At 38.7% G+C, this 16,146-nt stretch overlaps 1 protein-coding gene across 1 annotated transcript in view; it reads right to left on the bottom strand.

Annotated features, from left to right (window-relative positions):
• Positions 1-16,146, bottom strand: part of L (zinc finger protein Lobe) — a 78,564-nt gene that overhangs the window by 41,611 nt on the left and 20,807 nt on the right. Inside the window, exon 5 of the mRNA XM_029313103.2 lies at positions 11,695-11,766. Within this exon, the coding sequence (XP_029168936.1) occupies positions 11,695-11,766 (72 nt within the window). The remainder of the gene's footprint in view (positions 1-11,694; positions 11,767-16,146) is intronic.

The following is a 16,146-nucleotide window of genomic DNA, read 5'->3' as shown; positions in this document are numbered from 1 at the left end:
GCGTAGATATATATTTTAAAAAATTTGATCAGACATCAGCTACTATCGTAGATATTTAATTTCTGCATGATTTTAGAGAACAATTTCTATACAAAATTGTTTCATTTCAAAGTATATTTTTATATTTATATATCATACATCTATTATTTTTCTGCAAGTGTTAAAAATATATTCATACATTTTTATCTATTCGAAAATTGGAATGATAAACTGCGAGACATCTTATACAAGTTTCTCATGCTACAAGTATATACTTTGATAAGAACGCGCGAGATCTTAGGCACCTTCGCTGCAATTAACGTCCGGAGCGTGCCTTGAAAATTTTCGCATTATTGTCGGATGAAAATCGCCCTTCGAGATAGAAAAACTCGGCGCGAAGTGCAATTACGAGTTGGACGCGACTTCTTCGAGGAGACTTCCTCGAGAAGACCAGAGCTACTTTACGCAGTATCGCGGCCTTTAAATGCGGACGACTCTCGTCTCACGACGCGCGAGAAAGAAAACTAAATTAATTCCAGATTTTAGTTGTGTGCTTTCGGATACTTTCGAGTGTTCAAGCAGTTCCAAGCGTAAAAAAGCGCACTCTTATATTAGAGTTATTAAAAAAAAAAAAAAAAAAAAAAAAAAAGAAACTGATGGATTGCGCGGGCGAGCGGAAAATCAGCTGACGAAAAAAATAATACGGCGATTTAATGGTATAGAAAATGCGTGTCTGTCGGTTTCGGAGGGGAGTGAAATATAAGGAGGGATTGTCCCGCACTTTGCAATTCTCCTCTCGCGGAGGAGAGAGAAAGGAGGATCGCCGTTGAGGCGAGATTTGCGGTTGGTTTCGCGAGAATAGTAAAAGGATATGCCTAACGCTATGCGGAGTACTTGAAAGTTATATTGCACCTATACGGTTTAAGCCCTTAAAAGCCGCCGCGCGCTGGATGCACCGAGCGCATTAACTCGGCGTGGAATTTTCATTTGAAATCCTCGCCACGAAACTGACCGACGTGCATACCGTCCAACGTGCACGTTCGTCGTTAAATCGCGTCTCTCGAGAGAAACCCGCGACTCTAATCGCGGACTCGCATTTAGAAGTCTTGATATGGTCGCGCGCTTATGCTTATGTCGCTTCGAATCAAATTCAATCGAATAGATTTTTTTTGAATTTCTATAAATTTTAATCGAATTTTTCGAAATAATTTTGCACATATTTTTATAAAAATTTATAGACGTTTATCACGTTTATGATTAATTTCCTTTTTTTTCAATTCAATTTTTAAATGGTAAAGTGGCTTTTGATATCAAACTTGTGTTTCGATTAATCGCAACAGAGTAGAAGAGATCGCTCTTCGTTAGACGGCACGTAAAGTGCAGGGCACATCTATGTATATCTACTATGCAGTTTGCTACCAGCAGGGAACCATCGAGATCGGCAACTCTGTAGCAATCGACCTCATATTGAAAATATTGTATTTTTCTCTTCGCTATAATACATTTAATGGCAGATAAACGGTAATATATTGTCTCATCTAAAGATGACGTTTAATTTCACATATCATGTTTAGATGAGACAGACATTTAATTTATGTCAATATTAATATTAAAAATAGAACACACAATCTTTACTGAAAATTCTTTTATATATATATCAATTCTTATATTCTAAGAATATGCAGTTAACAATATTAAACATAATGAACGGAAATGCATCAATTCAAGTTCCAATTTAAGAAATTTCTATTTTAAGCTTATTGAGATATAGTATAATATCTCAATTTATAAAATACAAATTTTGCGTGTTGCCGATTAGTGGTACTCCACATCATCGCGAGACATCGGACAACTATGTTCGTTTAATTATATATAGTCGCGGTAGCTCCGGAATTAAATATTCACCGATATATCTCCTTATCGAGCGCATTAATCTACGATGCACCGGCGCGCGATCGAGAGCAATCATTCTCGCGTATCATCTATTTGTTTCGATACGAAAAGATCGCTGATCTTCCTCTTGCGGGAGGAACGAGGCGTGGTCGGCATCCTTTCTGTCCGGGAGCCGGAGGTGCGGGTCGGCAGATTTTATCGCACAGGACATTCCTGCGCGCGGTACGTCTGTACGTCCGTCTGTCCATCTGTCCTTAACTCCGTTTTGTATTTCGCTTTTCGTAATATATATATATATATATATATATATATATATATATATATCTATATATATACATATGCGGTGCGTGCGCCGACTGTCGGAGCGAGATCGCTTATGATTATGCGAATTCGAATTGCACTGTATTATTTCTTATAATTACAATATATTTTAGATTATACGTTTTAGCGTATTTCTATTTCTTTCACAAATTTTTTTCCAAAATAAAATAAGTTCTTGTCATCAGAATCCGATTAATATTATATAACATGTACTATAAGATATATTACTACTTGTTTGATGATCTTCTCTATAATCTTCATAATTTTCTGACATGCTTAATTAGATTATTAAATTATAGAATTATTTCATAACATTATTCAAAGTTATCGTAATTCAGAAAAATATGAAAATTATAGGTAGAATCAGACTTTACTGCCGATAGATTTATAAAATTATTAACGCGTGATTTTGCGTGAGTAGACTTACTAACGCATGAAAAATACTATGTTCTGTCGCAGAACCGGTTGCCTTCCAGTTTTACAACACGGCGGAATCTTCCGTGTAAATTCATCATGTTGAACGATGGAGTCGGGGTTTCTCTTCGAATACATTACGTTATCTGCCGTTATATGAACGATCGGATATGTTCGTTTTATGTAAACAATAGAGCGAGTCTTATTCCAATTTTATTTTATTTTTTTTTATTTATTTTTTTATACAAAAAAGAAAAATTTTTAAATATTATCTGCACTGAAGAAAATTGTTAACTTGACTAAATCTTTCAACTAAATTACTATTTTGTTATATATATAATTGAACATGTAAAAAGATTTAAATTAAATATATATTCAATCTAACAAAACGCATAATTAGCAAAATAGTAATTTAGTTGAAAGATTTAATCAAGTTAACAAATTTTTTCAGCATGAATAATCGTCATTGTCACTAAATAAAATTTGTCAACTGTCTTTGTAGACTAGTTTCGACTATAAGCAACTGTGCGAGTCGTATACGCGTTGCACGCGTTTATGGACACGTCGGAGACGTAACGAGCGTCGGCGGACGGACGTCGTCGAAACGGAGTACGAGCGGAAAACATAATAATCCGGCGCCCGGGTTGGAGTAATGATGATTACCGAGCACTCAGCTTCGCCCGGATTAATTTAACGGCGCTGTGCGTTGTCCTGCCACGCATAGCGGCAATCCGGCATGCGAGAGTCTGAAGCGCCGCCGTTCATTAGGCTTCTGAGCCGCTTTTCAGGCCCCGATAGCGAATGGCCGATGAGCAGCCTTTGCCATGTGTGCTATTTATGCAATATCGCTATCATCACGAAAATATAGGTGATTACTCGAATTTATTATACATGTATGTAAGAATTAATTTTTTTATTTTGGAATTTACACGAAAACTTAAGCCCCTCAAAAAATGTAATGCAATAATTTCGTTTTTTTTTTCTTTCAGAAATATATATTAATTTTTTATAAATTTTCCATCTCAACACGTTCTCATTACTTGCTAAATTATCCAATTTAATTTATACTTTTGAAAACAGGTTCAACATTATTTTTTTTCGACATATTAAATGGTTGAAGCTTTTGTTATAGCAAAAAAATACTATTATATTATGTCAGGCCAGATTATATCAGATCAAGAATTATCAGAGATTATATAATTTTGCAGATGATGATTTTTATTAAAAAATCCAAAGATGAATCGCATTTTATAGTATTGTACTCTCTAAATTTCTTGGAGTGAAAACTGAAATTTTATTCCAAAAGAGGGGAATTTTACTCCAAAAGAGTGAGATTCCATTCTTTTGGAGTAAAATGCCACTCTTTTGGAATAAAATTGTTCAGTTTTCACTCCAAGAAATTTAGAGAGTACCAAGTGTTATTAAATCGGAAAGACGAAGAAGCACAAACTGCACGAGGCTGCATGTGTCGTCGATTTTTCTCCTGATTTCTAGCATTTTCTCGGCAAAGCAAACGAAACGATAAGCGTCGTCGAAGCCGGGCGATAACGCGGAATCGCTACGCGGTAAAGTACGTCGCGCGTTGAGCTGGCTGGCTCAAACTTTTCCACCGTCGTAAGAATTCCACCGTCTTCGCTGGGTGGCGGCCGGCGAAAGTTTTCGCCTAAATTCCCGTGGGTGCCGTGTGCGCGCGAGAGAGAGAGACGGAAGATTGGAATGAGAGAGGAGGGACGAGGCAGGGAGAGAACCGTCACTACGTTTTGCAACCACCGTCTTGCCACCCTGTCATCCCCGTTTTCCTCTGTAAGGAACCTTCGCTACTAACACATTCTCGATAACACAGACGTCGCGGCACACGGGGAGTGCCTCCACTGTGGGATTCGAATGAGGAATATCGATATATAAGAGTCGAAGAATAATGGGATTTGGATTAAACAGAGTGCCAGAAAATATGTATAAGTTGTAGAAAGAGAAATGGTGGATATAATTGAATATTTTGAAATAAGGAAAAAGATCTTCAGACCTTTTTTTAGAAGAAAGCGAGAAAACTAATTTTAAAATTAGAAAATTGAGACAGGAAATTATTGAAAATTGTCAACATAGTGACAAATTCCGATATGATCTTTTTTACTTATCTGCGATTGTGAAAAAGAACAATATTAACAGCACTGCATTAAAAATCGTAGTCAATTAAAATTATGTATAAAAATATTTTCGCAGTCTTAAATTAAAAATGAATAAACGATAAAATACACGCATGCACTTAGCGTAAATTCACATTTATCGTCCTGCAATTAATTGATTTTTTAATGTGCTTTATTTTCGAGTTTCTTAAATTAACGCGAACGATGCTCTTATGATTTAGCGATATTTGAGCACAAACGATGATTTTAAAGACAATTTGCGTCTGCCTGTTCGCATTATGCTACTAATCATTTTTTATCGTGCGTTTCCGAGGGAGGGTGTCTTGGGGTCTCCCTCGAAAATTAATAATTCCCAAAAGCTAATTTCGCGGTGGCGAACGAAATTTCCGAGTGAGATTCTTGCAAACTCGCTTCCCGCCTCGTTCTCACCTTTCAAGATCGCGCGATGAATCGGTATGCGTGAACAGAAGCACATGTACAGAGAACTTAGTCGATGTGTGCGCAAATGTGCGTACTCTCGCGGCATTCACGTGAGAAAACTCCCTAGAGAAATAACCGAGTTGTATGTAATGCACGTCGAGGCGTTGTAAGGGGGTGTAAAGGAGGCCCCCACTACGATCCTGGTTGGGAAAAGAAGGAAAGTGAGACGCAAAAGAAGAAGAAGAAATAGAAGGGAGAATGCCGGTCTACCACCTTTCAGGTGCGAAATGCGCGTCGCTTCGTTTCACCCTCCTCCCGACTACGACGTGTATTTATTATTTTATTAGCGCCGGAGGCGCGCGGAAGCTATGAAATCCTGAAGGCTTGAACGGAAGGAAAAAGGCGGAAAATATAAGCGTTAATTTTCTAACAAGAGGAGAGCATAAATGTGCTCTTAATGATTCTTTTTCAACGACGAAGACGAACGAGGGACTCGATGGCAAACACGGATTGTTAATTTTAAATTGAACTATCTCGTATTCTGTTTCAGGTAATTTTTAATATCAGTCTTTTATGTTGAAGTTACATGAAATAGTACACATACATAGCGGAAATATATAAACTCTGAACTATGCTTGTCAATATATTGTAAAAAAAATAGTTCAACAATATTTGAATAATATAGAATAATATAGAAAAGATTTATTTATTATATAAAAAATATTATAAAAAATTAATAAAATAGATTATATATATACACACGTGTGTATATGTCAAATTTGACAGTTCTTAAGCACGTGTAGTTTGTCGGACAAGTAACGCTGCAACGGTGATGTTCTACACTGCAAGGAGAAATCAATTCTACCGCCAGTCGATAAACTCGACAGTCTGGGGATTTACAAATCTGAGGATAAGCGTTAATTTATTTATAAATCATGATATGAACAGAAAAAATATGTAAAATTTGTCATATAAAATGCAAAAGAAATCTATATTAAGCTAAACGTAGAAGACACATTAAAAAACACTGACAATTTTTCAAATTGAGGATTAAAATATTGTTCATTTTTATTTGTAATTATATTTCTGAGAGTATATATACGTATACTTGCTTCGGAATTTTTTAATTATTTTTTTTCAAAAATATTGAAAATTCGATATTCATTTAAATGTTTTAGAACTTTCGAAATTGATTTCTGGCAGCACAAATATCTGCAAAATCTATAATCAGAGATAGGATAGATTCATTAAACAATCCATCGATGAAAACTCCAAAACGAGAAGAATTACGCACAAGCGGTTCGATTAAATTATTATCGAATGAAAAGGTTTTTAAATAATACGATATATTCTGCCGGGGCGACGACCCGGGTCGCATTTCAGATTCGGCCGATCGTCGACGTGCGGCCATGTGTACGTATGTGTGAAACTTCCGAAGTTTATTAAATAATAAGCGAGTTAAGCCGACGCGGCGTTGCCCATAGAGGCGGACATTTAAAGTGCCTGTCCGTGTCCACGTCCGTCCGCGCTAATTACCATCACCGACCACCGAGCCGGTTGGACAGCGGCGAATCTCGTCTGTGGATGAACGGGTAAAATTAACCGTCCGCGATCATCACTGCGATATATATTCGTTCGCGCCCGCGCGACTGACACAATTTCCATCTCTGGCGACGCTGTCAATTAGCAGACACTTATACCGAGCGAATGCGGCAAGATGCATCCGCGATTTATCGATTTACGCCGAATAATCACACATTTTCATTTGCTGGAAACTATTTTTAGAAAATAGCGAGTCGATATTTTAAACGTGATTTTTACGTTTCATAATTAAATTTGGAAATATACTTTTTTTAAATCTTTCTCTTCGGTTAATTTGATATAATCTTTTATTTTAATATAATTTGGCTCAAAGGGAGGTAGAATGTAATTAATAAGATTTTATGTCAAAACTTTAAAAATCGCGTGTCCTGTGTGCGTGCGTTGCGTAAGCTCTCTAATTAAGCTGGGAGAAGTCGGTTTCGATTTTAATGAGGAATATTGTTTTTTGTACATTAAGTTTATCCCAACACTAAAATGTGATTTTATCAGAATCTTGTAGTTATGGCTGTGTTAATTATACAATTGCGAAATGGAATTTCTTGCGAAGTCCTCATCGCTTATTCCGATGGAACACTATACTTCTTAAGGATGCCAGACCGAAGATAGGCCGTGCTCCTGCCGAATAATAGATGACGAACTCCGGAGCTTCCTCGGACTCTAAACACGGACGCGAGTTAAATTTTCAACGTGTCAACTGAGGTTGTTACGACCCCACAAGGTTCGTGCTAGTGATTCAACAGCCAAAATGTTCGAAGAGCGAACTCAATAATCAATTTCGTGAACCGCGGGAAATATTATAATACGTATTCATTTGTGCACCGCGAGTCTTATCACTCCGAAATTTCATATGATTGAAAAGAAATTTCTCCATTGATTGATCAAAAATTAATTACCACTGACTAATTGCAATTTAAAGTATGCAGTCCCATTAATCGATTCGTTGTGTAATTCATTTACTCGTGAATTATTAATTATTTATCTCATTTCGAACTTTCAATAATTAATCGGCTAACGAAACGCAGTAAAATCGCAATTATTTGTCCGGTTGCCATTATTAAAATAATACCGAGCTTAATTTGAGTACCGTTGATTACCTATATACATTATGAAGATATCATAAAATTGTCATTTATAACACGCACACATCTACGCATAAACATTGATTCTTTACTGAAACTAAAGATGGTCTATATAACTCTTTATTCTTTCTTATAATTAAGTAACGCCATTATTTAATATTTAGTCGTCAGCCAAAAACACCCACAATAATTTATCATATCTATATATATTTCGCAAAATTCCTAGAAAATTTTTCATTAGAACAATCTGATATCGACAAATAAAACGATTTAAGATAATTCGATCTCGCAACAAAGCTCGCGCGATCGTCCGAGCTTAATCCGTTTTCGAGCCGATCCTATCCCGCTGGAGATAAACATCTGAAATGAATTCGAGGGCTCCTCCCGGTGGGGTGGTGGCCCTCCGGCGACCTAGAGGGGTAGTAGTAGATGGCTAAATTAAGAGCGCACAGAAAAGAAGGGAAGCAGCCTCGGCGGCGAAGCCTGAACGGAGAGAAACGAGTCGAACGCCCGTAATGCGAGGCGCTTAAAGTTGCAATGGGTCTCCAGGGTATAGGGGGTGGCGGGGGGTTCGTGGGGGGGGGGGGGGAGGTGGTGTAGGAGGACGGGATGAGCGGCGGCAGGATCGAGTGACTGACTGACTGGAACCGAAAAGAGATGCGACCTGCCTAAGAGATTGGGATCTCTGCGAATCCGAGAATGTCCGCCGGGACGAAGTATCCGAACTTGTCCATGACGGCCTTTTACCGATGTTGGGTGACTGCGTCTTCTCTTTCTATCTCTTCCTTCTTGTCTCTCTATCTCTTTTCCTTGGTCTACTACGTCGTGATAAGCAGCCCCCAGAAGTACGCTCGCGAAGGGTTGAAACGACTTCGTTTTAATTCAAGACGATCCCGCGTGAGTTTTGGAAGATTATCTTCTTTGAGAAGCGACTTTATTGCTCTTTCCGTCAGGTGTTCAATCCTTTGTTGTAACGCGACAAAAACACTTACGATATATAATTTTAAACAATTATATCACTATATATAATTTTTAAACAATTATATCATATATATAATTTTGTAAAATGTAAATATCGATAAAATTGAAACTCTATAGAAAAGTCTTTATGTAATTATATATTTACAAAAATTAAAGAAAAAGGTTTTATATAATAGTTTTTATGTTATTTTTTTTCTGAAGCATGTTCGGCCAACTGTAAGCAGCAAATATATTCAATGAACGGACTCGACCCGGCAAAGTACTATTTTCATTTCAGATGTAGTAGAAGACAAGAAGGAAGAGAGAAAGCGCGCGCGAGACTAGCAAGCTAACTTGAAGGGTTAATTAAGTGTTTGCTCGTCCGACAAGCAAGCTCGGTTTGCGCATCTCTAAGTACAAACTACCACTGCCACAACTGTATGAATGGCAGCGTCTGGTAACCGCCATTAAATCTGGTCCTTTCATATTGCACACAGTAGCGTGCATGCTACATATTCTCTTTGTGTGCCACGCAAACTTATCCCGATGCAGGATAAAGCGCCGTGAAGGGAAAAAAGGTAACGCGCGCGATATCGCAGCAATTTGCGAAATTACTCTGTAGACAGCTCTTACGTCTAATTTGCCATTAGTCTTGGTTGGCTCGTGAAAATTAATGCATTATTTATCGCATGCGACAAAAGACCGAAGAAACGTACGAAGTCACGCGAAGTGCTTCATTAGAAGAGATTTATGGTTCCAATTAATTTCCTATATAGCAGAATGAATCTAATCATTATATGAATTGAATTCGAAAGATTTAAACAATGAAATCAATTTAATTTTTTACATTTTCCAAATGTTGCTTTATCATTCGAGATTTCGAGAAAATTGTACGAATTCAGCAATGCATTTATAGCCGAGGAATTTTATCAGACAAAGTTCGCCGGATAAGATCGCAAAGCTTCGAGAAAGCAAACGATCTTTCGGATCTTATGGCGATGCGTCTTGAAACACACGCTAGATACTATACTATACATACATACATACATACATATATATATATATATATATATATATATATATATAGAGAGAGAGAGAGAGAGAGAGAGAGCGAGATAGCAATAGAGAGGCGAAGTGACCAAGCCCTTTGGTGAACGTATCGCAGGACGGAAGCTGGCACTAAAGGGACACATTTACGTCTTCCCAGGAGTGCGTTAGCTAGCTGGCTAGCCGTCGGCCAAGCTTGTCGACTGACCGACCCAATCCCCTTCCTTCCCACCCCTTTTCGCCAACCCCGACGTCGAGCAGGGCCGGTCAACTTTACCAGTTCGTCTCAAACTCAAGCCCGATCCCTCTGTTAGTCCGCGCTAATCGAATCACCGCGTATATACACGTATGTCGAATTCACGGAAACTCCGTTAACCATTATGAAAGCGGTAATCCCCCAATTATTGCGTAGTCATCGGGGAGTTTGGGTGGGCCGGACATCGAGGAGTCTCGTGAATTTCCGGCGAGGCGACGGTCGCCGTTTTCTGACAAATTGCACAGTTTTTGACGATACTAGCCCGAGGAGAAAAGGGATGTATTTATATATTATATTTCCGTTCGATAAAAAAAATTATACACGATAAATAACTTTTATGACGTATACATATATATACATATATATATGTTTCGTATGAAATATTGTTATATGATTGAATTAATTTTATGGTTATTATTAGAATTTGTAATCTAACGTCTTAAGAGAGACTAAAAGATGTTTTAAAAATTTATCTTGTAATCTGTTTTCTCAAAAATAATAAAGCATATTTATTACCTGTTCTACATATAAGATTATCTTTTTCAATCGATAAATTTAACAAAAAGATTTCATTCCGCCTGGCCTGTCCAACAGAGATTCATCTCTATCGAGGACTCTACCTATGCTTTATGGAGCCGAGGAGAGATTAGTCAACTTAAGTCGGCTCAATCCGTCCGTCCCTTACCAAAGCTTTGGATGTTACAAGGTAATCGAGTTACAGGAAGTATATGTCGAATGCATGAGATCCATTGTATTCGTGACTCATGCACCGAGAAGGCTGAGAGCACTATCTATTCGCTACTAAGGTACAAGGAAACTCGATCTCATTATCTATGTTTTGCATTTTAGTAATATATAGATATAATATATAAAAGATTTCAAGTTAATTAAAATATTTAATGCAGATTTATGATTCCAGCAATATTCGAGAGAAAATTAAATTTATTTTTCCAAATTAAAAAATGTATTAAACATTAGGTACTATCGAAGCTTTCAATTTTGTTTAAAATATTCACAAATTCAAAATTCGATATATTAAAAATGCTTTGACCTAAATGTATTTCGACATTGTTTCGAGGGAATTTTTCCAAGTTAAAAGCCGATGGCTCCCTTCTCTCTGAGATCAATTCTACTTTGTACTTATCCCTTCGATGTTGTAGCGGAAATCTCCGTTACGCTGTTCCGAGATGCTCGAACGTCGTAATTCAAAGTTTCTCCTTAAATCCTTTCGTCTCGAAAATCTACTACCATTCGGAAACTTTACCTTCGACTTTTCTACCAGTTAAAACGTAAGCAATCTTAAACAGCAAGGGTAGCAACCCCTTTTAGGTACCCCTTTTTATCGCATGATAGAGCGCCTATTAGGATTTACGGATGACTGAGGATTGCCCTTATATAATTTAGACGATCCTAAACGCGGTCAATTATTGTAAAACGGAAAGATAATTCAATTTAGGCGTTAAAAAACGCAGTAAGTGCCATATCGCAAGAATCATGCTTGCAAAGCCACAATAATATCATGTACAATTTATTTGGCACTTAATAAATATTTAATTCGATATGAATAAACATGACTCACCGCTGTCGAGACTGTTCTGATTCTCCAGATCAGGACCTTGAATGGAAGTTGGCCTGCCATCTTGCAAGTAATCTGAAACAGAAAATACATCACAATATGTAGTACACCGTATACATTACGAGAATTTATTTTCCAACAAACCTATATAATTAATTCTTTAGTATTATTACTATATAATTAATACCTATTTCTCAAAAATTGCGTCTTACAAATGTACAGAGCAATTGCAGATCGCACGAATAAGAGGCTTGAGATTAATTTTAATTTTTTTTCGAGCAAGAAATTTTCTATCCGCGATAGAAAAACTCACGTTGAGGGATTAAGACTCATATTTGATAAAGAGTGTTTCAGATGATTTCTCGCCCGGCGTATCTCGCTCCGTGTGTTGGTCCCAAGCTCGGCGCTCAGATCAACACGCAACCCGCTCTCCGGGCCCTTAATAGGGATTCCGCATTGAAATTTCATGGGATTTTGGGCGATCGTGCGGAACGAGCTCGGAGAGATACGCCGCCGCGCGGCGGCCTATGCCTGGCGCCGCAGATGATGCCGTTCGCGCGGACGCGAATAATACGGGAAAGGGTGGAAAAGAGCGGCGCGGCGGTAATCCCGCGGGAGCCATACCCCGGTGATATTGGCTCCCACAGCCCATTCCTGCGCATAGGAGACCGAACCGCCTTGGACCAACGTACAAACACACACAGACACATATATACGTGTATAACATGCGAGGAAGACCGGCCAAAATTCAAATTTCCCACCGGAATACGCGCGACTTTAAGCACAACTTGCGGGAAACAACCGCGGCGACCAAAGCGCGCCCGCCTCGCATCGATAATCGAACTTTACGTCGTCCGCGTCAATACGATGAAAAAAAAAAAAAAATTAAAAAAAAATTACACCGTACGTCTTCGTTATATGAAATTGCGACGAGAAAGTCGATCGATATTGTTTATCGCGCCGCTGTTATTAGCGTATACACACTCTGTTAATGAAATATTCGCGCGTGCGTCAATCTCGGTATGTATACTTTTGTTTTGTATCGAGGAATTGTTTTTATTAGATCGCGTGAGACAAGTTTGAAACAAACTCTAGAGATTGCCCGATATAGATCAAATCTCTTAATTAAAAAAAAAATATATATATATATACATATACACGTACATCTTAATTATAAAAATTCCAGCGTTTTCCTAGAACAGTTCAAGATTACGATGATCAAGTGAATATAGAGCAGAAGAAGACAATCGTATATCTTTTCTTATCAATGAGGGACAAAATTGCAGTTATGTAACAGTTGGTACGACAATGCCGTCAACAATTAAATCTCCTAAAGACGCTCGCAAGCCCGCGATCCTTATTTAATTTCTTCCCCATGTTGTAACGTCGCCGCGCGCGAATAACTCACTGATAAGACGTTGCGCCAAGAACCGCGGTTGCTGGAATAAAACGTTAAGACCGCGCTGGCACTCAAGCTGCTGGAATTATCATCGCTCGTAAGTCACGGCGCGAACATTGCAGCTACAACTGCGGCGCAGAGAGAGCGGTTCGCGGGCGCTTCGGGGACGAGATAACTCGTATAAATAACCCGGAAGTCCGTGGTGCACAATAGTCTTTTTTTTTACGAGTATGACTTTTGGGAGTTCCAAGGCTGCACACGCTTGGGACGGCGCGTTGGTAATCAGTTCGTCGTTGTTACTGAAACGCGCACCGCGGAGAGCAGAATCAGACGCGGAAAAAAAAAATGAAAAAAAAAGTAGGAAAAACTGCCTATATTCGTTCACTTGTAGGCACACGCAATCGCGAATTTTTGCGGCGCCCTGGATTTGTGCGCCGAATATTTAATTCGTGCGCGGAAAACCGCCGGCTATAGGGCTCTCCCGTTCGCAAAATCGTTTCGATATCGCCGTCATCCGATACCTAAATCGAACCATTACGTCCGACATTCCGTGCGGCTAGAATGTCATCGAGCCGTGATACGCGTGTTGCGTGAACGTAAAATCGTAATATCCTTGTGTATCGTTGCGACGCGACGCGACGTTTTTCGGTGGACGCGCGCGCGTGTACGGAACGCGACAAATAAATTTGCCAATTAAAAAACGAATTGGCCGCGCAGCGACGCGGCTCGCAACGCGGTACGAAATATAAAATAAAAATTTCAGATGAAATATAAAAGTCTTTTTTTTTTTTTTTTTTTTTTTTTTTTGCGGAAAAACAAACTCCGCGAGTCTCTCGCTCTTATAACGAAGTGGAATGCGGGAAATTGGGGGAAAAAAATACGGAGATTCCTTCGTGTGAAATAATCATTATTCTTCTTTTTTCTTTTTTTTTTTTTTTTTGTAAAGGATGAAAACGCGAAAATACGTATTACTCGCGCAACACGCTAATTTCTAGTCGTCACGTATTTATTATTTCATTATTCTCGGATGCAAAATTAATCCCGCTGTTTTTTACGTTTAAAGCAACGTATGCAGTTTTGCGTTTTTCGCTAGCTTCTATTGCGCGAAAATATATGCGCCGCGTTATAGTAGGGCAGCATTATGCGGTAACGAAAATCCCTTAACGCGGATAACAGTCCCTCCACGTGATTCTCTTTTTGCAAGAGGAAGATAATTTAATTTATGAAAAAAATTGTGACCGCAATTTCTACGCGCGATCTGTACACGACATTATACATCAAACGCATCCCTCCCCTGCATCCGATCAGATATTACGCGTAAATACGAGAAATCGATTGTATCGCGACATCTCCAGCATCATTTTTCACGCGCCTGTAGCCATCGTCATTGTATGTATATACACACAATGTACATACATATACATACATACATACATACATACATACATATATATATATATATATATATATATATATGTGTGTGTGTATGTATGTATGTATGTATGTATATGAATTTTGGGAATTCGACGGGCGGCGAGCGAAGCTGTTGGGAACCGGTTTTGGTTTTGTATTAGCATGTAACTCCGGCAGGAGTTGAAGTTGCGATGGCTTGTGGGTGGTCGGGCGGCAGCAGGGAGGGTAATTACCTCCTTGGGGAGCGCCCTCTCCACGGCGTAGCCTGGTATAGCCCCAGCACGGGTACAGAGGCTTCCCACTGCTCCCAGTGGTCCCGCGGGATCCTGCCAGTGGCTCTCACAGTTGCGGTTCTCATTCCGCCGGAATTGGAATTTCGTCCGAGGAACCGGCAACGGTATAAAGATACTCACGAACGCGGTATCGAGCGTACTTTACGTAGCTATTATATATCTACAATACGGTAAAGATACTTATAGTATCGACGGCAGTACGTATATTTGACTATTATTCGAGTAATGTGATACTATATATGTTTCCAACGCTTTGAATCTTAAATCGCACATGTGGAATGTTTATGGAGAATCCTATTTTTGCGCGATTCTGCGCTTTGTGATTTCTCGTAGTGTGCACTAGACTTAAATTACATTAAATAAATGTGCGTGCAACGGAAAAATAATTTTTAGATTACACGTGTCGTCGCTTTATCATTAACCTCGCGCTATCGTTTTACGTAATTTAAATCGAGTCCCACAAGGCGCCGTAATGACAGCCCAATTAAGCGCCGGCGACCCCTAGATTGGGAGAGCAGTAGCGTCACGTGACAATACAAATTATTATGGTAAGCTGACCCTATAATTTATATTTGCCTCATTAAAGAGATACTCGCTTAATTCTATCATTGCGTGAATCGTACGCCTTATTATTGCATATTATTATTTTCCTTGTTAAAATTTTTCCATGACACATATAAGCTCTTGTGCGATAAGATTCAACATTTTTATAAAATATGCAGAAATATTAAATATATTAGTTCAATTGTATATACGTACAGCAAGAATTAGAAAGCTCGAGTTGTAATGTTTTCAGATACATGAATTTTGGATTTTCATTTTGTTATATGATTGGCATCGATCTCTCGCTGCGCGAAAGGACAAAGTCAAAATTCACATTTTTGGGGAGCTTCAATTTGACTAGCGTTCGAAGCGCCCTGTTGGCTGATATGTTTTTAATTGGTCGTCTCGGCCGATATCATCGCCGAAACCGCCGACGAAATAAAACATGGGTGTGCGGTCCCTTCGCCGGAAAATGGAATTGCAGTTGCCGCGTCGCTGACGACTTTTGAACCGGCTAATTCGCCCGGAAATAATAGACACCGCTGGCACACTCGTATTTCCGTTAACTAATTTCGGGACCATCGGCATGGCATAATGAAGCACGCGCGGAATGAATTTTCATAATTCGTCCGAATGTATACGCAAAGATATGCCACGTCTAAACATAGCATACAAATAAAGGTTCACAAAAAAAAAAAAAAAAAAATCAAGGGATTAAAATTTTCACCGACGAATCGGCTGTAAAGTTCACGCAATTATGACGCGCGACGATTATTCATTTAATAATCCCGCAGGATACAACTTCGG

This window comes from Nylanderia fulva, unplaced genomic scaffold, assembly GCF_048542155.1.
Source record: "Nylanderia fulva isolate GAGA-0341 unplaced genomic scaffold, ASM4854215v1 Scaffold26, whole genome shotgun sequence".
NCBI lineage: Eukaryota > Metazoa > Arthropoda > Insecta > Hymenoptera > Formicidae > Nylanderia > Nylanderia fulva.
This window is presented reverse-complemented; position numbering and strand designations above follow the sequence as displayed.